We start from the raw sequence: 22,921 nt of genomic DNA, 5'->3' as shown, positions 1-22,921 counted from the left end.
CAAACACTTTGGCTGCACAGAGGAAAAGGTGAGGCTTCTCCTTCGACCCAGACAGGCAGTCCTGAGACACCTTGAAAGCATCCCGGTATTGTCCTGCAGACTTGCTGAACAGTGAAAAAAAAAACAACTGTTTGAGACTGAGTCAGCAGAACCAAACAAAAGGTAAAAAAAATACAGGCTTATTTTCAGGAACAACTAATCTGAAATGTATGGCTTGACCACATACAGCAAATTCTAATTTCATTTCATACAAACAAAAAGGTATCACATCTAGTGCTTGTGGTAGCTTATATAATAATTAATTTATATTAAAAAAAAAAAGACTCATGATATTACTATTTTAAGTCATGCAGTTGCAGGGCATAATACATTTCTTTTGACGGAGGTGATATAAAAACTGTGTATAAACTTAAGGCTGCAACAGAAATTGATAGTGATATATTCTGTATTATTTCATTTATACAACAATAAATATAGAAATAAAATAACACATGGCTCATGGTGTGATATAACATGTCCAAAGATCCCTGCTGTAGCGGTAGCTCCTTCCAAGAATAACATGGCTGACATCACTTGGAGATTAATCCACTGAGGGAGCCCCCCACCCCCCCACCCACCCCCCTAAAATGTCAGCTGACATTTACAGGCACTTAATATGACGACGAGTATTTTCCATGTTGACATGAAACTTTTCTAAAAACGACATGAGGTTGATGACATGAAGTGATGCTCTTCTGTTCTTTGCTTAATATGGTGTCTCCAACCCAACATATTTAAGAGTTGTACGTTTAAGACCTGATGAGATTCTACAGTCGTAGAAAACCTTTGGATTGACATCTCCTTCTACTGACACACATTAACAAAAAACATTACAATCCTACGATTTACATTCAACATTTATCTTGCACAAAACGTAATCATATTTAATGTGCCATATGTTTTCAATAAATATACTTTACAATGTCTATTACTGTACATGGAATGAATAATATTTCTTGTTTCCTTTCTGTCTCTTAAGTAATGTTCAGGTTCATGTTTCATATTTTCAGGAGAGCATGACAGGAAGGTGATTTGTGTACCTCATACACTATGTTTGTACAAAATACAACCACATAATTGTGTCCCAGTTGGTTGCGGAAACCTGGATTGTTCATTTGTATTCTTCTGGACCGTAACCCACCCCCTCTCACTTGTGTTTGTTTCTGTCAGCCCCTCTGACTGTTTGCATTGATCTGCGGTGTTGCAGTTCCTCATGGAGCATGTCTGCACTGTCCTTTGTCCAGCCCACTAACAAATCACTATTGTTCCTTGAAACCGGATTCCTCCTGAGAGAATATGAATTCAGCCTCAAGCATCCATCTCTAATCCGTTTTCTTTGATTTAACAAAGTTTGTTCACATTATTAGATTTCGTGTACAGCCTTCTGAGGGCCGCCCCTGTAACATCCATGTCATCCCCTGTCTGTTCTCAGTCCAGCAGCTGTCTCGCTCTCTCCTGCTGTCTCTAAATGTCTCTCACTCTTTCTTAGCGCGCTGCTTTGTTTTTTCTACACCCATAGCTTTGTCTGCTGCTTTGTACATTAGGCGTGCCATAAGGCCATTAACACAGTGATCCACCCCTTGCATTCCTGCAGTCCTGCTCTGTCTGAACAGGGCCAGACATTTTGTTGTAGGACTTATTGTACAATGTCCTACTTATTAGCAAGTGAGGTGAAAATCTTTTTACATTCAAGGCCATTTCGCATTGCAGATCTGTCGCTCGTTGTCGCTGCGTATTCCACTGTGCCTCCATAAAATGGTGTTGACATCCTCAGTGACACCCTTCCTCATAGCTGAGGTGGGGAGCATAGGTGATTACAGATAGAAGTCCTGTTGACAGTGCAGCTGTCTTTTGTTGGTGGAAACATCTGGTAGAGGTCAGTGCTCTGTTTTCAGGCAGAGACACTGGAGGTGGTGGCGGCATTGTGTGCAACAGCGTGTCCTTGCAAATGGGGCATTTGTGCAGCCGTGCATGATTTTTCAAACATATCTTTGTCAGTCATCTGTCAGTACATGTTGTCCTTGGTGGTGGAGGTGTGCGTGGTGGTGGAGTCATCTGGGAGTGAGCCCCGGCGGCCATGTCGTGACCCGCAGTGCAGCAGGTTCTGCAGCTCTCTGGACACACTACTGGAGAAGGCCGTGTAGATCCACGGGTTGGTGCAAGAGTTCAGACTGGCCAGCAGCATCAGAATAGTGAAGGCCACTCCTGCAGAGGGAACACATGCACATGTTACAAAACAGGACTTAGAAGCAGATGTAAATACATTATAAGAGCTGATGAGATGGGGCAGCCCAACAGCTGAGGGGTTGGAGTGTGTAAGTACCAGTGAGTCATGGGTTAGGGTCTCTTCTGGCTGGGCCATTTGTTTCTTGTTATTCCCCTACTGACTGTCTCATGTTTCCTGTATCTCTCCAGTGTATGTGTCTAACAAAAACATCACATGCACAAAAATACTCACTGTAAAATAACTGTAGTTTGAGAATGAGACAACACTCCTTTCTTCACCCGAGTTCTCTCTTGGATACAAGCTACCAAGGTGAAAAACTGATGAAAATATGTATATATATTAAAACCTATTTACTCATCTGAAATAAAAATGCCATTAAGATATGCAAATGTATTTACATGTTGCATTTTACACTTTTGGAGGACTAGCCTCAAACTTAGAGAAAGAATGATTAAAAAAAAAACAAAACTGACAAATAAAGGGAAAACGCAGTTCACAGGTAGTTTGTGTTTGTGGCTTTGTTTGTTTTCTGTTTTTTAATTGCAGCCGTTAGTCAAAGTCCCAGTGTATTTATGTTAAATGTAGGTATGCTTAGGGAAATGATGGCGTACAGATGGATAATTTCAGACCCAAATGAGAACAATCGTCCTTGGTATATCATAGGATTATCCTCCTCTTCCCTTCTATATGAAACAAACACTAATATTTACCACAGCTATTCAGTGTGAATATGAACAATTAATGATTATGTTTTTAATTTTATTTCCAGCAGGAATAATAATAAGGGCACTTTAAATATCCCAGAAAGACATAACCACACATACTTCCTCTTTTTGTTTTTGCTGTTTTCCTCTAATAATAAGTCTTTTATGTAATAACTTAAACATGCTTCCCCTGGAGCCAACTAAGGACAATAGATGAGGACAAAATGCCACAGAATTAAAATACACAGCTGATAATAATCTGCAATGTGTGTGAAAGGGAGGGGGCCAGGAATCATCTACCTCTGAGGACTTATTAATGTTAATGTAACAAGGTCAATTATTCAGCAGCAATGTGGGTATGTAAATTATATTGTATATTAGTTAGTGTTATAATTACATAAAATCTGTTTATTCTCTTTTCATTTATTTGAGTTACTACCAGACAGGTTGGACCTCCGAGTCAGTATGTGGAACTTTTAATTTGAGTCTGTAACCCAACGGTTACTTTATAGTGTGACACTACCCGCTAGCATTTTCGCACCTTTACGACTTCCCTATTGTTCCTGATCTCCATGGGAGATGGTAAGCTGCCTTGGAGTTGGAGGAAATCTTTGTTGTGGCCTCTGCTAATTGCATTTTTAAGTTTACTAGCTAGCTCAAACTTTCTATGAAGCGCTTACAATGTACTAAAACATATTTCCATGTTATTTAACTTGTGTAGGGGCATACTTTATGGAACTTACTGACCGGTGTTTTTTTTGTTTTTTTTAATTTATGCTGCTTCCGTCAGGTATGCTATACTGTTTTAATAATGTAATGTATTCACCCTATTGTTCCTGATCTCCATGGGAGAGGGGTATGCTTTATGGAACTTACTGACCGGAGGTTTTTGTATTTATGCTGCTTTCGTCAGGAGCTTTAAAGATTAAACAAAGACTGCCTCCAGAGTTATGCATGTACAAGTCTCTTCCTCAAACACAACACTCACAACACAGTGTCTGACACGACCAGTTACATTAATTCATATTTGTATCTCATGTTTGTACACTGTATATGCATGTGTGCGGGTGTGTTTGCTCATCTACTCACTCTGTGTGTTGTGCTTGTGATTTCTCCTAAATGTGTGAGCAGCTGGCATGGATCATTGTTGATGAAATGTCAACATCTGGCCCTGTTGCAAAAGCAGCGGGGGTTATAAACAGGTTATTTACTGGCCTCTGGTGTTTGTCTTTAGCTTTAGATCACAGGACACCCAGTCAGTGTGTAGAATCTGTCACAAATTAAGCCTCGGCCTGCTTGCTTCATCACTGGATCAACAGATTCTGTTTGTGTGCCAAAATGTACAGACGCCAGAAATGTCAGCTCAGGATTTCCTGGGAAACACTGTTTTTGACCTCCTCTTGCTGTTGCCACATCTAAGCTAGAGTGAGGTGTCCTTTGAATGATGAGTGAGCACAGAACAGAATCAATCACAGGTTGTTGTTATAAACCAGACTTAATCATTTGGCGTTTGTTTTTTGGCCGCATGGAGTGTGAAACAGCAAGGGTTTGAACATTAAGGGCAATTAAATGGGTAAACTGTGGTAAGAAAGATTAGTTCGCTCAAGAAAAACAAGATAAGTAACATATTCAAGAGAGTTTTACAACATCTATATATTTTTGTTGTTTTCTGAGGTTGAACTGCAGACACACAGCAATGTCCCAATGTATATGTGTTATGTAAGTGATAATTAGGGTCAAAATGTAAAGCGAGCAAAGTAAACCCTAGCAGGATGATCCACCTGTTTTGCTGATTCATGTCTTGAAGGAGTGTATTTCACTCTACACTATACACCATGACCGACCGACCAGTTGGTTGTTTGGTTGGTTGGTTGGCTGATTGACTGACTGACTGGTTGGATGGTTGGTTCATTAAATTTTTGTAAATTTTTTTCTGAAACTGTTAAAGTCCTGAATAGTGATAAATAGTTAAGGTGTCTAATGAGCATGGCTTTGTACTCCACTATGTATTGGAATAAATAAACACAGGTTGGTCTAACTGACCTTGGTCTGGAGGGTTGGGGTCCCAGGCTGCCCACAGCTGGACTATGAAGAAAGGGGACCAGCAGATAGTGTAGACTAAAACGATGACCAGGGTCATTCTCACAGTCTTGGACATGGCTTTAGTGATGCTTGGGGTGGAGTGGGTGGGCGTTGGGTTGGCGGGTATTCAAGTGAACAACACGGGGATCCTGAGGCTGGCTCGTAGGATGTGTTGGACTCTTGGCAATCTGAACAGTTCAGCGCTGGCTGCTGCACAGATGATGTTGTTGCTGCAGTCACATGTTCTCCACAGCAACTGCTGTACTGAAGAGATGATGGTACATAGTCGTAACACTCTCCCACTTTGCTGCCATGGGTGTTATTGTGAGGGCTGTTATTCACACCCTTTAAAAGTTGGCCTCCTCTCCCATCCCTGCTCCCTCCAGATGCCCGTCTGCCCCTCTCCCTGGCCCGCTCCTCATCCTTTTTAAAACTGTGGAAGCGGAAGAGGATTTCATTCTTCTTAAGCTCAGCCATCACCATCCGCTCTGACTTCAGGTAGATGTTGTTGTGAATCTCCCTGAAGATTCTTATCTGAAAGATAACAATCATTTTCAAAGCACACTTTGTCAAAAGAAACAAGATTCTTCCATCATCATAGATATCAGAACAGCTAAGAGTCAGAGTATTTCATTTCATGACTGACACGTGCCAGCTCTGAAAGCTTGTCTTTGTAGACAATCTAATTTCGGCTTTACTGCACAGTAACACTGATGGGCAATTTGAAATGCGAAAGAGCCATGTGCTGGCTACTTCACTATGATCCATAAATCAGTGCCGGACATTTTTATGTAGCATTACAAAATACCACTACTCCTTCACCATTACAATCTGAGTAACAACTGTAAAATTCAGCCATAAAATGCATCAAAATGATTTCTGGCATACTCCTAAACTGCAAAAAATAACTTGAAAGCAGATAATTACACATGATTTGTTCATGTGCCTATTTTTACCATCTTATGTAGACTATTTAAGGTTTACTGCTATTAACCATTGTTCTTTTAGCACCTTTAGGCTTGAAAGAGGGTTTATGAGGACATGGTTTAAAAGTATTCCAAGCTAAACCACACCGTGAAGTGAGCTACATAGTTCTCCAGCTGAGTCAGCTGAAACTTTCTGGATTATTTCCTCTTGCTGAGGAGAAGCTACATTTTACACTACTTCTGACAAAGTGTCTAAAGAGTCCTCTTGATTTGAAATGTGATAATTAAAAAAAAGGCCATGGATTCTATGTTTGGCTGAAATCTAGTACATTCCTTTTCCTGGCAGGAGGCTCTCAGAGTGGGCACATTTTCTGAGCAGTGGTCTCAGCAATGGTCCTCCAAACGTCGTGTTAATTAGGGGAAATAGCTAGACCCTGGAAATATCTTTCCCTAAATAGAGCAGCAGGGCTGATGGGAGACAGCCCAGAATGCCTATCCTCCATGGGATGCTACATAACACCAACCACAGTCCCATACGGGTTATTAAACAATGCCTGCCAAGTGCAACCTTCATCAAAACGTAACAGTATTTCATGTATGCCACATGTTTCATTGCTGGGTTGTATTTCCTACATCATGGAATCTTTTGAGTGGTCTTTGGGCCATTGTGTGTAGATATGTTTGGGATTTGAATTGTGCAGATTTAACATTTTGGGGAGGATTTGTGTTTTATTGTTGTCACGGTTAATTTTACAATGCATACAGACCTATTTAGGATTTTTATGTATAGAACTTTTGCCTGATGCTTTGGTTAGGCCATATATTGACCACTCCTGATTAATCAGGACTTGCTCTATGTGGGCTGTAACTAATGCCATCTACACTAAGAGGGATATTTTCCTAAATGGACCCTTCACACTGCCTGTTTGTCCATCTTCCATCAGGCAGGAGACTGCAGCATCAGAGCCAGAACCACCAGGCTCAGAAACAGATGCTACACGGATGAATAAGAATGTTCAACTCATACCAGAACTGACCAATAACTCACTCTGGTGCCATTCATTTACGTGCAATATAATGACACAGTGTAATATTCAGCCACATTTATTACAATAAAACGTGCATTAATCTGTTTACATTTTCCAGTCACTTTCTTCTCCTCCATGTTAATTTATTATTATAATTATTATAATTATTATTATTATTATTTATTTGCATTCTGTTTTTGTTGTTTTTCTATTTTGAAAATTGCATGTTTTTCTATTTAAATGTTTAAGGTTTAAGTTTATTCAGTCATCTTCCATAATACAGAACATATAATCAATGAGGCGGATTTGAAGTCAGCCAACTGTGAATTCTGTTCAGACTGAACAGGCTTAGGCAGAAGCTAAATGCTTATATACGTGTCTATGTGTAGTTCTTTTCAAATGTCTACCTCACTATTGATCCTATAGATCAGAATTTTGTTCTCCATTTCACACGTTGAATGACAATAAAGAATCTAGAATCTTGATTTTTTTTCTCCTCCCCCTTTAAAAAAATGCCATGCAACCTTGGTTTTACAAAATATCTCTATGTACATTACAATGCAAAAATCACGACAAACTGCGATAACCATCAGACAAACCATAGTCTGGACTTTAAAGGTGGACTTTAACTGTAGACACGGTGGATCTTCAGATAATACTGGACCTAGCTGCGTTTACAACTTACACCAACCTAAGTTATAACACCTTAAGTGTTGATCTGTGTTGTAAAGTGTATTCTTTATATTGTAAAGACTTATCTGTTTCTGTCTCCAAAATGCAAATGCTGACAATGATCTACAAGTAATAAACTGCTGTATATATGTATATGACCTATATTTGATGTTTCAGGTGTATGTTCATCACACATGCAACGAGAAGTGTGAATTGAAAGTTAGATTTAAAAAATCACAGTGTTTTAAAAATCTAAATCTAAAATGTTCTTTATGTGTGGATTAGAGGCCCGAACGTGCAGGAAAATATCAGGTTGGCAAAATGTCCACATGCACAAATTATGCAAATAATTTCAAATTGTTATGTCATTTTGTAACTGAGTTGTGTAAGAGTCATTTCAGTGTTTTGCTTGTCTTATTCTTACGTCCTCTCACAGATCCATTCATTTTACATGAATCAAAGTGAGTGAATCTCACAAACATATTGCATATACCAATTTAACAGTGATATTTAGCTTGTTTTTTTTTTTTAAATGAAATTATGCATTTTAAAATATTTCCCTGTGGTCTACATCAGTGGTTCCCAACCTTTTTTCAGTGATGTACCCCCTGTGAAATATTTTTTCAGCCAAGTACTCCCTAACCAGTGCAAAGCATTTTTGGTTGAAAAAAATGACTTAAAACAGAATGCTGTGCCATCAGTGTCTGATTTATTAAACTTTGGAACTCCATTTGTAATGGTCTCCCTTGAAGCATTTAGAAATAAAAAGAAAGAAATAATTAACTTAATTATAAATAAAGAGTTGTGCACATAAAAATAATTATCAACATAAAGTGTCCTCCTTTGGGATCATAGTAAAGATCTGTTCTCAAAAAGAAATCATTAGCTTAATTATAAAGAAAGATTTGTCTTCATAAAAATAATTTTCATTTGCTTCATGCTACTGTTATCTAGTTTCTCCCCACAGAAAAAGCACAGTGCCTTGGGTGGGTTGCAACTTGTGGACGTAAATCCAAATAAAACATAATCTTCAAGATACAGCTAAAATTTTGCTGGCTCTGGTTTGGCCTTCTTTGCCACTTGTCCCTCCGTGTTTTCAAAAGAATTACGCTTCAAGCATGACTCCATTGTTTGAGTTTTCAAGTGATTTACAGGTGATGCTAGGTGGCATAATGACAGGTTGGGTTGAACCATTCTGGTATGGGGGAGACTCTGGGTTTTTAGGATGATGAAATTGAATAGCCTACTGAATATAAAATTAATTTTATGAACTTATATATTTTCTTGAAATATTTAATCAATTTAGTAATTATTTTTAAAGGATTTTTGCATGGATGCTGCTTTTTAAATATATTTTAAAATCTCATGTACCCCCTGGAGTGCCTTCACGTACCCCCAGGGGTACGCATACCCCCATTCAAGAACCACTGAGCTACATAAACTATAAGTGATATGCTCGGGTCTGACTTCTTCAATAATTAAACTCAACAGGTCCATCTTCAACCCTATTTCTGAGTAATGACACGAGAAAGGTCATTTTGAGCGCTGGCCCTTTAAATGCACATGAGCCACTTCACACCCCACCCCCTCCAGGTTGTTGGCTGTGCTGCTCTCAGTTATAGATGTAACAAATTAAGCAGGAATTAAAACAGGTTGCAGAAATCCACTCATTTTTTGCCAAAACGAATATGAAGACAGCTGTACAGCACCTGGAGGGTTCAAATTCAAACTTTTGGAACTATTAGGGTCCCAAAATACACAAATAAATGTACCAAAGACTAATAAAAGTGGGTTTACCAAAATATGACCCCTTTAAATATTACCCATTATATAGTGTTATGTCTACTTTTAACCTGCCAGTGTTTTTGTGACACCTTGTCTATGTTTTTGATCAGTAAATTTTACCAACTGCAGAAAAAATCTATATGCAACATACACCATACATGGTGCATTTGTATCATTCAGGTACAAATGCACTGAGCTATTATTTGCTGTCTGTGTTGCTGACTTCACATGAGAATGATGCACTGAATATTAAAAGGTTTAATGTATTCCTTTTATTCACTCAGTTAATATTGTGGTCTATTGGCAATTTATGAGCTGAATCTCCATTAAGTCCCAATAAAGCAGGCCTCATTTCAGGTAATACTCTTCCACCCTATTGATCAGCTTAAGATGAAGGTTATAGTGGAGCCAAGAGCTGTTTTGTATGGATGAAATATAAAGGCAGTACAACCAGTATTACCTGACAGATGGTAATGATGAGCGCAGGCAGCAGGAAGACTGCCACAGTCATCCAGGTGACGTAGGCCTTCAGCCCCCATGGTTCGGTAAAGTGTCCCCAGCACTCGAACTCACCAGGCGCCACTTCTGAGCGAGAGAAGATGAACACCTGACAGATCCAACAAATGGAGGGTGGTCAGCACGCCAGCAGACACGACTGTCACTATTCTTCTCCACTAGCTGAACTGCAGTGACCTCGTGCAGCTAAAAATAACACAGTCTTGAGCTCTGCTGTATAGAAATCAGGGTGTGAACGCCTGCTGAGAACTCATTTCCTATTTCACCATGTGTGTTTTTTGCGTGTGTGTCTGTGCAACAAGAGGTTTTGTTTTTGTCTGTGCTTGCCACTCCCTACCTGTGGTATGCTGAGGACTAAAGCCAAGCCCCATGCCACCATGACTGGGGTGTTCCAGCGGGACATTGCCCCCCCTCGATAGGCCTGCAAAGGGCAGCAGATGGCATGGTGCCGGTCTACTGTCATGGCAACTATCATATATGAAGAGGCAAACATGCCAACAATCTGCAAGTACTTGATAGACCGGCAGAGCAAGTCAGGCCCCTGAAATCTCTCCGTGATATCCCAGATCAGCTGAGGAAGAACCTAAGAAAACAGATGTAAAAAGAAATTATTATTTAAATACAATAAAGCATTGTAGTACAGAGACTTCAAAGAAAAATGTCTTTTGCTCGTCAAAAGAGCTCGGTCAATATTAACCTCAACCCTTTACACACAATACAATGCATTACCATCATTCATTGCACTCAGACTGCATTTTATCACCTTGTCACATCAATGCTTCACTTTATAATTTTGAGATGTACTCAAATAAACTAAACACATATACTTCTCCCCCAGTACATCTGTGCAACAAATGCTATACTTTTACTCTACTACATTCATCTGACAGCAGTTATTAGTCAGATTACAATTTATCATGCCTTTCCTGTCCAGTGAAATCCAATTGTTGCCAAATTCTTTACTCTTTATTGAGAAAAAGGGTCAGTGTACATGAATTAACATGGTACCCAAGTTAAGAGAAAGGTTGGTTTTCATATGCAGTCCTTTTGCTTGATGTACATGTTGATTTTGAACATTTGTGATAAATTAAAGGATTAAATGTTCCATTGTGAATTGAGAAAATGAAGCCTCCTCCTTCTTAAACTGAATCAACTCCTTGAAAGCCCTCTTGGATTACATGAAAAATGCATTGTCACAAAGCAGAAACCTGACCTGTTTTTCTGAGCTGACAAAAAGTCGACTTTTGGAGATACATGGTTCTCACAGGACAGTGATGTTACAAATATATGATGTATATATATTTGCTTTTTTTTAATAGGGTTCAGAACTTTCCTTGTTTAGGGAGATTTTCGCGGTGTGATATATTGAGTAAAGGATATGAATACTTCTTCTACCACTGATGTACACCTTACTATATATAGCATGAAGTGTCAAAAGAAGTCCTCCTGAAGTATGAGAGACTTCTCCTTCCTAAGCTACAAGACCCCTTTGAAAACCCTCTAGTATTAACTACATTGTCGTAAAGCTCAAAATGGGGATGTTTTCTGAGCCCATGGTTCTCACATGACATCAGAAGTAAGAACATATGATGTACTTATAGAACAGAACAGAACAGAACAGAACAGAAGAATAGAGCAATAATTGAGTTTGTAAAATGAATCTGTAAATTTAATGGAATGATATTTGGAATGAATAAATTAAAGGGCTAAATGTTTATCTTGGTTGGCCTTTTGTGGACTTTTGTCTCCTGGGAGGAGGCAGAGTCACATTTTAATCTTTTTCTAGGTTATTGTATGGGAAGTCATCAAAACAGAAGTTAACAAAGACAAGACTTCATTTTATGCGTGCTTAGCAACAGAAAACAAACTTGACCTCCACCCTTATCAAGTGACCGATAAACTCACCTGAAAAAAAGCCACTACCAGGTCAGCCACACATAGGTTAACCATAAAGACGTGCATCGGTGCATTGTGCTTCCTCCTCCTCAGCAGCACCCACAGGACAAAGCTGTTCCCCAGGGTGGTTAGAGCCAGCACCACCCCAAGAACTGCGATCTCAGCCCGGGCCAGGCCCAGGTCTCTGACCTTGGGCTGGGGCAGCGTGTGAGGTGTGGTAGTGGAGCCATTCTCAGGAAATATCCCGAAGAAGGATCCCCCGCTGTGAGACGTGTTGAAGGAGTTCAGTTCAGAAACAAACAAGGACGAGGAAGAGAAGTTACTCCTTCCTGCGGTGACCAGAGAGGAGAGGGCTAACCCATCCCAGCCCGTTTCCACGCTGATGCTTTCCATTCCTGAAACCCAAACACAGAATTTAATGTAGAAGGAACAACAATCTCTAAATTAATCTCTTCCCTGTGTGGAGTTCACACAATGGCCCGCACTAAGTGGTGAGGAACAACCAGACTGGTGCAGGATCATAAGACTATACACTCAGATGATGGCGATAATATAAACAAACAAATGACTTGTTCAGAACTATCACAATATCAGTATCATGTCTGAGCTCTTTATTCAGTTTCTATCAATTGTAGTTAGATTTGTCAGCTGAGTAATTTTCTACTTAACATTTTCTTTATCATACCACTGCAAATAAGAATCACAATGCTCAGGCCCTTTATGTAAGATATTTGATGAGGTGGGTTTCTCTCACAGAGATGCTTTGTTTTTGATGCATTTGTTTCCTTTTTCACATAGATAACTTAAATGTGATTAGCTAAAAACCGACTGGTTGTTATGAAAGCCACAAATTTCTACCATGTGATTACCGTTATGTTTTCAATACCGCTGCCAATTTTCTATTAAGTTTTTAGTGCGTCTGTTTGTGCATGTCTCAAAGCTTCTACTTCTGTTTGACGCAAGTTCAGCCTGGTTTATTTTCACATTCATACTTTCTCAAGGTTGATTTGACAGCTTTTCCCTCGATCCCACCACTCTTACTCCTTCACCTCTGCTCTCATAATCACTCTCATCCCTCGTTTACCCCCTTACATTCCTGTTTTACTGCTGTTTTTGTTCCCCCTTCCTCATCTTTCTCTCTCTCTCTCTTACTCTCTTATATGTCCATGCATTCTTTTCTCCCCCCTTGGTCACAATCTGCCTTGATCTCAATAAGATTCATGTTTGTTTTTTCTTCACTTATAAATAAATAGCTGAAAAGAAACGTAAGTTGATAGGAATTGGATGACAAATTAAGAAACAGAGTCATGGGATGCTGGGGTAGCTCTAGTCAAATAAACTGAACTGAGTCGACAGTCTGGGATGAGCAAGATGAATGAAAAAGGCAAGTGCGGAAAAATAAAAATACAACCCAGAAAAGGTAAAATAATAGGCCTGTGGTAAGACGTTGAAAAGATAAGGTAAGAAGTAGTGGCCAAATATAGCTCTAAGGAGGTTACATGAGCTGTTAGTTATCACTGATTGACATTTTATTGATTTGACTAATATGGAAGGAGTTATGTAAGGAGTTAGGAGTGGTTAAGTGTAAATGTTACACAGAATGGGTGCGTGGAAATTGTTCACTCGTCTAAAAATAGAAACAAAACAGACGTGTACTGTGAAATTGAGTGCAACTAACAAGACATTACAAGGTTGTTCTCATCCCTCCACTGAGACCTAATGGGCAATTTACTGGTAATAGCTTACCCACTATTGGTTTCATGAGATAACACGGCAGAACATATTGTAAAGTGTTACGTGCTGGTTTTGCCAGAGGAATGGGGTCAGATATATGAATGACGCACCAGTAGGAGCTGTAGGTGAAAGGACATGAATCTAAGAAGAAGTTGCACTACAGGTTTTTCTTATTTAATTATTTTTATGTTCTAGGTGCATCACTGCCACATCAAGAGAACATAACCCTGCCATAAATGGTTCAAGCGCATCCACCTTCAATACATTCCTTCATGCATCATTTCATCTTTCAATTTATCTGAAATGTTTTTGCCTTGTCCAGAAGTATTTCCACCTTAGGATCAAAGTTAGTAGTACTCTCCTTTATTATCTGCTTATTGATTTGTCCTTATTCTTTAATTAAGGGTTCCGATAACAGGCCTTTTTAATCAAATAATGCGATGGCATCTCTTTGTTCAGACCTGGGAAGCCCCGTGCCCCTCTCTGTAATTACAGAATAATTCATGAGAAGATTCTTTGTGCTCATGCAGTTCTTCATACCTCCTATATAATCTCATTATGTATATTTGCCCATGTGACCAATTTCTGAGGTGAAATTCCCTTTCAAGTTATGCCTCCGTGTGGATAAGCACATCACTAAATCTACGGCTTATAGAGTAGTTATAATACCAGAACAGACTTAGGAAATCAATCCTCGGTATTAAAGCACGGGAACCATGTACCTGATGTTTTTTTATGAAAAAGAATTTAAGTTTAAAATGTTCCTGGGTTTACATAAAAAAAAAAAATGGAAAGACAAAATGTATTAATATATGACAATGTCTTCTAGAGATTAAACTACATGTTGAAAGAAGGGCAAATTTTCAGTTTTTCACTTTTCTGCATGAATATTCTATCAAGAATTATGTTACAAAAGGATGTTGTCTCTCCATGCTGTGACAGTACAATGTATTGACAGTAAACAAAAATCATAGCCTATACATAAGCATCATACATTGGTTTTCGGACTGCCTTTTTGCACTGAGGAGTCTGCATTTTGGCTGGTGCCATGTTGGCTTCATGGAGCTGGAAGTGACCATATTTGGATACAAGGTGGAAGAGCATGAGAACAATGGGTGATGGGTGAACTAATGCTAAACATTAGCTTACTGACACTGTACAGTGTTAACTTTAAACACGTGCGTAACACAGTCATTTGACAGCCCAGTGTAACTTATTGAACACTAAAGCAGTCAAGCTGTCTGTCAGGGAAATCATGACTCAGCAACTATAAATGTCTTTAGGTAGATGAGCCCCACAGGACAAAAAGTTCCATCAGCCTCAACAGACAAGGACCTTGGATCCAAAGCGAAGCCTGTGTGGAGATATCTTCAAGTTATAAATAATACCAGCATCAACAGGCCTGTATTGGATGTCTCTCTAAGTCTTTTTTCCAAGAGTCATTCTGTTGTCATTTGTTTTACTTGGATCTTTAATAAGAGATTCAACTATAAGTAAATCCATCAGATCAGATAAATCAGATCTCAGGTCCAATAGAAGGCTCTGATGTCAGGCTTTGATTGCTGAGTTGGACTTCTAGTTTCTCTTTATTTATTGAAATATACACTCTTGCCCATAATGTTGGACTAAAAGATTTTTTTTTTACCTTTTCTCATAAAATGACAATTCATTTTTGATAGATAAAGTATAACAAGGACTCAGTATGTAATCATTACACCTAGTTAAAAGATGATTACTGATGTGTATAAATAGGAATTAAAGGAGGAATGTGCCAGAAAATGAAATTATTCTATCTTTATGGGCAACAGTTTATTTGTCGGACAGCTCTACTGTATTTGCAGTTATCAGCTTTCACTAACAACGTCATAAAATGACTTTGTTACACAGATCTTGACAAAGATTACCATTTTACAGAGTCGGTAAGCTTCCATTTAGCATTAGCTCACCTCTTACCTCCTGCCCTCCTGTAGCTCTGCCTGTTTGGTCACTTCCAGCTCTGATAAGCCAACACAGAAGCAGCCAAATCACAAACTACAGGCTGTTCAGAAGCCAATGGTTGATGCCATGTTTCTTCTGTCTACTAATTATATGCAGTCTAAAATCCTATTAACAGAAAAATAACTTAAGGATGGACTGCTTTTTAGGGGATCCACAGAAAACAAATAAAACCAGAATCACCCTAGGAAAAAAAATCTGCTGACTTCTCAGAGAGAAGTTCAATCCAAGTCTAAAGGCTCCTGGCCTTTACACAGCCATTAGCAGAATTACACTTTAAGATACTTATGTATTGGCTTCACTTGGCAGTTAAAGTCCTTCCCTTTTGCAAACAAACAGGACTGTAAACCGCTTAGAATAGATGCAATCGCAGTTGCAGTTTTTTCTGAATATTGTTGCTTGACATTTTCCCTTCAATGCAACTCAGTAGTTTATTTATAGCTAGAAGAAAAAATGAGTCCTCCATCACAGTATGGTACAGCAGCATCACACTAATACTTCACTGTATATGAATCATGTCTTTGACTTCTCTTAATGTCATGGCTTTTTGTTTTTTTTTACATCAACTGCCCGCAAAAACAAAGAAAACCTGTTTTTGTTCTGGTCACACTGTCATTATGAAACCACTCAGCGCCGCAGAACGTCTGTCCTGGAGGCTACTGTCATCTGAGGAGTCGACAGGAAGTTGTACCAGTGCTGGTTTAAATAAAAAGAAGTTTTGCCTGGTTTTGTAACATTCAGCACCAGTGCGAAGAGTCAGTAGAGTTGACAGAAACACACAGCCCCCAGTTTTCATTTCATCGTAGTCCCGGGGACGTCCATTTCGGATTTTAATGGATCATTAGCAGACCCCCCCCATGTCTACTTCTGCTGCAGCACAGAGCAAAGTTACACACAGCAGAGCTATATATTACTGTCTGTTGAGGTACGTATAAATTCTTTTGAGGGTAAATAAGCAGTCACTCCTTCATGTAACATCAACATAGCACAAAGAAAACAGCGTTAGTTAAAGCTCTTCACTTGTTCTGCTCTCATTGTTCTGCTCATTTTCCTCAACTCATATCTCATTGTCTTCCTTATCACAATTATTTCTCCTTATCTTCCTTTGTAATGGGTCCTTTTGATGCCAGCAGGGTCACACTAATAAGCCTGTTGTAGTCAGAGCTGTATGATTTTATGCCAACCTATACTTAACATCGCCATTCATGTATTGTGATCTAGCTGATACCAGATAACTGAGAACTTTAATGAAAGTGGCTCCAAATGTCACAAAGTTGATGTGCAAATGCATTTCATGATCCAGTTTCATGACTATTTTTTTAGGCAGTAATGCTCCGTGGTTACTAACCTGCAGGCTAGCACTTAAAATGATAAATTACTGGGGGGAAAACCCTTCTATCGTGAAGCTCTTATGGAATGATGTTAAAATTTGAGTGCATGAGGTATTTCCTGAAAATCTTCCCAAACAATTGTTCTGCATGTCTCTAAATCTAGTTCTTAGAAAATCTGAATCAGTTCCTGTTATTCTTGACTCCTGAAGGACCAAAAATATTCTCTCCAAATATGTTCATGTCTCATTTGCATGGCTTTCACATCCAAAAAATCAGGATGGATTGTCCTCAAATTGCTCAATGGTTCAATTTCAGGGGACCCATGCACTGCTTCAAACTTCTGGCAATGACGTTTCCTGTCCTCAAAGAAAATTGCATAATATAAAAGTACATCGAGAAACTACAAGTGTATTTCTTTTCGTTCCCTGTCTTTGAAAATATATCCTGCTCTGCTCTTTCTTTAATAACACAGGCAGAGCGACACACCCATATGTCTGATCGACTTAAGGTAACACACAAATTATTCCGTCTCCTTACACTGGATGGAGTGTAGACAATGCTTTTAGTAGTTAGTGCTCTATACATTGCTTCCTCTCTTACTTTAAAGCTTTCACTCTGATTAATTAGGGAGTCAATCGCTCCTTTGCTTCCCTCTCCTGAGGAAAACCAGTATGCAACTGTCCATTTTCCATGTTCTCTCCATACTATGCTGCTTTCCCACACACAGGGCTACAGTGCCTCAGGGATCATGACAGAAACAGGTAGTTAAAATTTGCAGGAAAGCATTAAAGTGAGCAAGCGTTAACATCTTTCAACATCTCAGGCTTCTCTTTGGCTGTTCCCACATGTTTTGATCATTCTCTTTCATAAATGACATCATGTACCAGCTACTGAAACCAGAGATGGAATGTTATTTTGGAATGTCATTTTTATTCATTTCCATTTTCTGCTACTTTTTGCCCATAAAGTTGGAATAAAATATATTTAGCTCTTCTCATGAAGTGATCGTGACAACGTGATTTATTCTTGATAGATGAAGTGTAACTCAGACTTAGTATGTAATCATTGCACCTGGTCAAAGGTGATGACTGTGTTTAGATAACTTTTTAATGGATGAAAAAAAAAACTATTTTGGCATTATGGTCAACAGTGTATTATGCTTCTCACTCTGCAATATTTGCCACAGTTTTATGGGCTTCCCAGATTACAAATTTTCTTCATCACATAGCTACAAATGTGTTGATTTTCAGTGTTTGTTATTAACTAAAGGATAAAGTGTTCCTTTATGAGTTGAGAAAATTCTCCTCTCTCATAAGCTAAATCACTCTTTAAAATCCCTCCTGGATTAGCTGGAAAATGCATCGTCACCAAAATGGAAACAGGCCTGGTTTTCTGAGCTCATGAAAAGATGACTTTTTAGAGACACGTGGTCCGCACAGGACAGCGATGCTACAAACGTATGATGATCTTATAGAATATGATGCACTGGGGATGATTAAATTACGTGACAGCATATAAAGTCGTGAAAAATGAGCTCAGCCTTCAGTATATACAGCAGTAAAATGAAACATATGCATCGATGCAGCAGTAATGTGAATCCAAAACCATCACATTTAGAGTAAAACACTGACAGAGACCATTTTAGTTCACAACGACAACTTTTACCTTTGATATTTAAAGTGCATTTGGCTGATAATATGTTTACTTGTAGTGGTCTGACACTAGAATTTAAGGTTATGAAATGACAACTCACACCTACAGATTTTTATGCATAGATAAATAAGTCACAATAGTGCTGCTCTTCTTCAGTACCTTATCATTTCCTCATTTTGTCTCCATTACTGTAGGAAACAATTCAAACTTCTGTTCCTTATTGGCACCAAACTTGACACCCTGATTAGTATGTATTTTATACACAGATGTCAGTTTCCATGCATTTCTTGGCAGTATGAATATCATTAAAAAGTCTTGTGTTATTACTTCACACTTTGTTTTGATGTCAAAATATTGGCAATGTTTTTCTTATGCTGATTAGGTGACAGGAAAACAAATTTCTGTCACTGTTTTTGCACAAAGCATCTAATTTCCATTTCGAGGTGCCATTGTGGATGGACCTGGTGGATTCAAACCTAATCAGTGGGAAACATGAAGCGCTGGTGGCAGCAAAACAGGTGCAAGGCAGTAGGTGAAGTAATCCAAATTTAATGAAAAACTGGGCACTTTCTCACCTGTCCTCTGTTTGCCTGTCAGCCCCTTGATGCATCCCCATTGACCATGTTTGACCCAGTCTGATTAATGAGCACCTCTAAGTTCTCCTTAGCAGCCCTGTCAACACTCAAACAACCTACTGCTACTTCTCCTTTAATCTGTTCCTCTTCCTCTTGTCTATTTTTCACCCTCACCTTTTATTTTTGCTAATTTTCCTAATTCATCCACCCACTTCTCTCCTCTCCTGTCTGTCCTACACCAGTCCACCATCACCTAACGTCAAGGATCAAATCTGCAGAGGAACCTCTCTCTGACATACTTTTCATTTCTGTTTGATTTAATCATCGTGGTCCTTCTTAACAGCAGGAAACTGAATTATAATGGTCTATCCTGATGTGGATCAAAGCTGGCGAAAAATAAATGTATGAATCAGATATCAGAGCACATGATGTATGGTACTAAACGTTTTGTATTCTTTGCTGCGCTTCTCAGAAAGAAAACTTTATTTACATATAAATCAATAGTGTCTTGCACAATAAAGGTCTGGATGAGTCATGTGACACTATACATTGAGACCGCAGGATTTCATCTGCATGATAATGTGGTTATAACTACACTTTCTTCTTTAAGTCCTGTGTATCAGTAAATTAGATCCCTACTGGCGCAGTCCCATGCGGCATAAAATCTCTGTCTGAAAGAGTTAGTTAAAATACAGGTATAGATATATATTTATCCATTTACATTTCTAGAGGCACCTGCCTCATTAAAAGTCAGCTCTGCATCCGTAATTTATTCAGTCCTTTCAGAGTGTGTCAGTTCTGGTTCTAGTCTCCACCGCAGACTGCAGCAATAAAAGTAAATACTTTGTTCTTGCAGTGTCTTGGCCAAACATCCCATTAAATGTTCATCATGTGGGACCACACCTCATTACACACATTGATACAGTCATTACTTGCCCACATTTCTAGACCTCTATTATGTGTCCCGTGGCCCTGTTTGAGTTTTATATTCAAGAACCTCAAGTTTATTTCCATAATTGTGAACAGAACTGCATTGGTCTATTGTTGAAGAAGGTCCAAGTCCCCTTATCAGCACTGATAAAGTCTGCTCAGAGGACCACTGACTGTTTTTCTTGTTATATATCATTAACTAGCACACCACCAACAAGCAAGGGCACTAAACAAACAGCTCTCATCTTCTATCATGTCTCAGAACTGATATAAAATTCAGAGCAATCCCTAGAAGAGTGGAAATTGGGCTGCAGTGTTAACACAGGCTCAGAGGTTTGTCGTTGATACAGTCAGATCTATGCCATATGATGAAATAAACACGATGAAATGATTCTGTTAGAGACTAAGCTAAATTGACCATGAAAATTTCAGTAATGATGATGATTTTTCCTGACGGAGGCCACAATCAAGGAAATTGTTTTTTGCATTTTGCAAACTCTGCCAAAAGCAAAAAAGAAGGAAACTGCATAATTAATGGAAAAACCCCTTAGAGCACTATGGTTGATACAAACAGCTTCCTGCTCTATATCACTAACACTGTTACACCAAACAGTGATTTGTTGATTTAAATGTAAAAATAGAGAGATTTCATCAGTTGCGCAGCAGAAAAAAAAAAAAAAAAAAAATCACTTTTTAAGTAACTTTAGCTGTAATTTTTATTTTATTTTTCTCTATGTTTCCTCACAGATCTTTGAAGAGTCAGCCAATAAATAAATGAACTTTGAAGATGGGGACTTGTGTGGACCATAAATACGCCTACTCAGGGACCACAAATTTCTTTTTAATCTTCTAAAGACCTTTGATTTGCAATTACAAATATGGGCACAGGACATAAATCCAAAGAAAGAGACACATCAAAATACATGCTCATAAAGAAGAGCCCCCCCGAGGTGAGTATATATGAACACCTCTCGCTCACCTTGTTGTCAGTGCATGGTAAGCTTTCTCATGCGTGTCCTTCTCTCTCGATGTGTTTTGCTCTTGGTTTGGTGGCTATAGGACAAAGAATTAGAGCCGTCACCATTACAGTCCATTAACATTACACGCTAGAGCAGATCACATTAACAACCTGACAGTTCCCTTGAGCAGTTTAATCCAAGAAAAAACATAAAGTGCCCAATACATTGTAAATTTCACACTGATTATTTTTTTTATCACCTGGCATGTGGTTATTACCTGACGTGGATATCCGAAATATAAACATCTCTCATGTGTGTTTAACTCAAGACAAATCGGTCTTTTTAACATATACAACGAATTTTTTTTTTTTCAACATATACAAGTATACTTTACCAGAAATCTTAACTATAATATGTCTTTTTGTTTGATTACTTGAAGAAACTTTTAAAGCTTAAGATAAAAGTAAAGCTCAGTTATTTACATTAAACTCATGATTTCATTAAGAAATTCAGAAACAAAAGAACAGGAACAGATGAATGTAAATGTTAAATCATTTTACTTTCATAGCAGCAACTGCTTAAGAAAGTATGCGGCAAATTATTATCATCTGTAATAAAAACAGTAATTTGCTTAAATTCCCGTTAGCATAACCTGGACTATTATGTTACCTTTTTTTGTTATAATTTAGTATTATTTTGATTAGTTGTGATTTTTATGATAATAGTTTGTATAAAGCAATGATATAATTAGAATAAGCTAAATAAGACTAATAATACTGATGCCAAAATGAATCACCGTGTGCATAAATCTACAACTGATGAATAAAAAAGAGAAGAAATAATAAAAATACTGAATACGGCGCTTGACATATTTGGGTTTCACACAGACATGAGATACTGTCGATGTACACAGACATGACCTAGATTGGTCAGTACTGAAATCCATTCACAAACTATCTTACCAACTGGGAGCAACTGGATGACATGACTGAAAATTGCTTTCAGATAATAAAAGGGCAATTACAGTAAGCTATGATGATTACACTAATTATATAAATATTATGGCTATCATTCAATAAGTCATCACATTAAACAGTCACCGCACTGTAATAAAAAGCACTTACTTACTTATGTTCCAACTCTGTGGTGTAACTGTGTGACAGCAGCGGTTAAAATTTAACCCAAAATGTTTACATCTCAGTGTTTGTCAGTCCAAGTCACTCCGTTTAGTGTGCGCGTCAGCTGGGTCCAGAATGAATTAAGAAAGACTCAGAAATGTCATTACGTCTGCATCAAAGCCAGGTACCTTTTTTCTTGTTCTGTCAGTGTCACAAAGAAGTTGTGCAAGCTCTGTGCAAGTCCTTTGAAGGCCAGGTGACTCTATTGTCCTTGCAGTGTAGTAGTTCACAAGTGTATGTCAGAGTAATCCATTTGATAGCCATGTGTGTCCCCCCGGCTCCTTGTGCGTCACGTTATGCTTTTGCAATGTGCTGCGCTTCCAGAAGCACCAGCAGAAATGAATTTGAGCTCCGTCTGCTCTTACCTCCACCTCCTTCCCCCACTATCCCCTCCTCCTGGGTCAACCAGCCTGTCCTCTAGGGCTGAGGGTGGAGCATGCAGCCAGGAGTGGAGGGAGGCTGTTATACATACCTATGAAGTGTATCGGAGAGAGAGAGAGAGAGAGAGAGAGAGAGAGAGAGAGAGAGAGAGAGAGAGAGAGAGAGAAAGAGAGAGAGAGAGAGGAGCAGGGATTACTGAGACAGAGCACTGAACTCTATGTCTGTTTGTGTGTATGTAGTGGGGGTGTGTTCAGATATAACCTTGTTTTGCATTTACTGTTTGCACGTGTGACTGTATGTGTATGAGACA

The 22,921-nt window shown here is 38.7% G+C and overlaps 1 protein-coding gene across 1 annotated transcript; it reads right to left on the bottom strand.

Annotated features, from left to right (window-relative positions):
• Nucleotides 1–427: 427 nt before the first annotated feature.
• Nucleotides 428–22,598, bottom strand: LOC115422973 (vasopressin V2 receptor-like). The gene is given in 8 exon segments (XM_030139632.1): nt 428–2,244; nt 5,014–5,145; nt 5,148–5,586; nt 9,924–10,070; nt 10,317–10,562; nt 11,885–12,270; nt 21,073–21,146; nt 22,181–22,598. Coding segments are annotated over 6 exon segments (1,548 nt in total). The 5' UTR covers nt 12,269–12,270; nt 21,073–21,146; nt 22,181–22,598; the 3' UTR covers nt 428–2,044.
• Nucleotides 22,599–22,921: the final 323 nt, after the last annotated feature.

This window comes from Sphaeramia orbicularis, chromosome 7 (assembly GCF_902148855.1).
Source record: "Sphaeramia orbicularis chromosome 7, fSphaOr1.1, whole genome shotgun sequence".
NCBI lineage: Eukaryota > Metazoa > Chordata > Actinopteri > Kurtiformes > Apogonidae > Sphaeramia > Sphaeramia orbicularis.
This window is presented reverse-complemented; position numbering and strand designations above follow the sequence as displayed.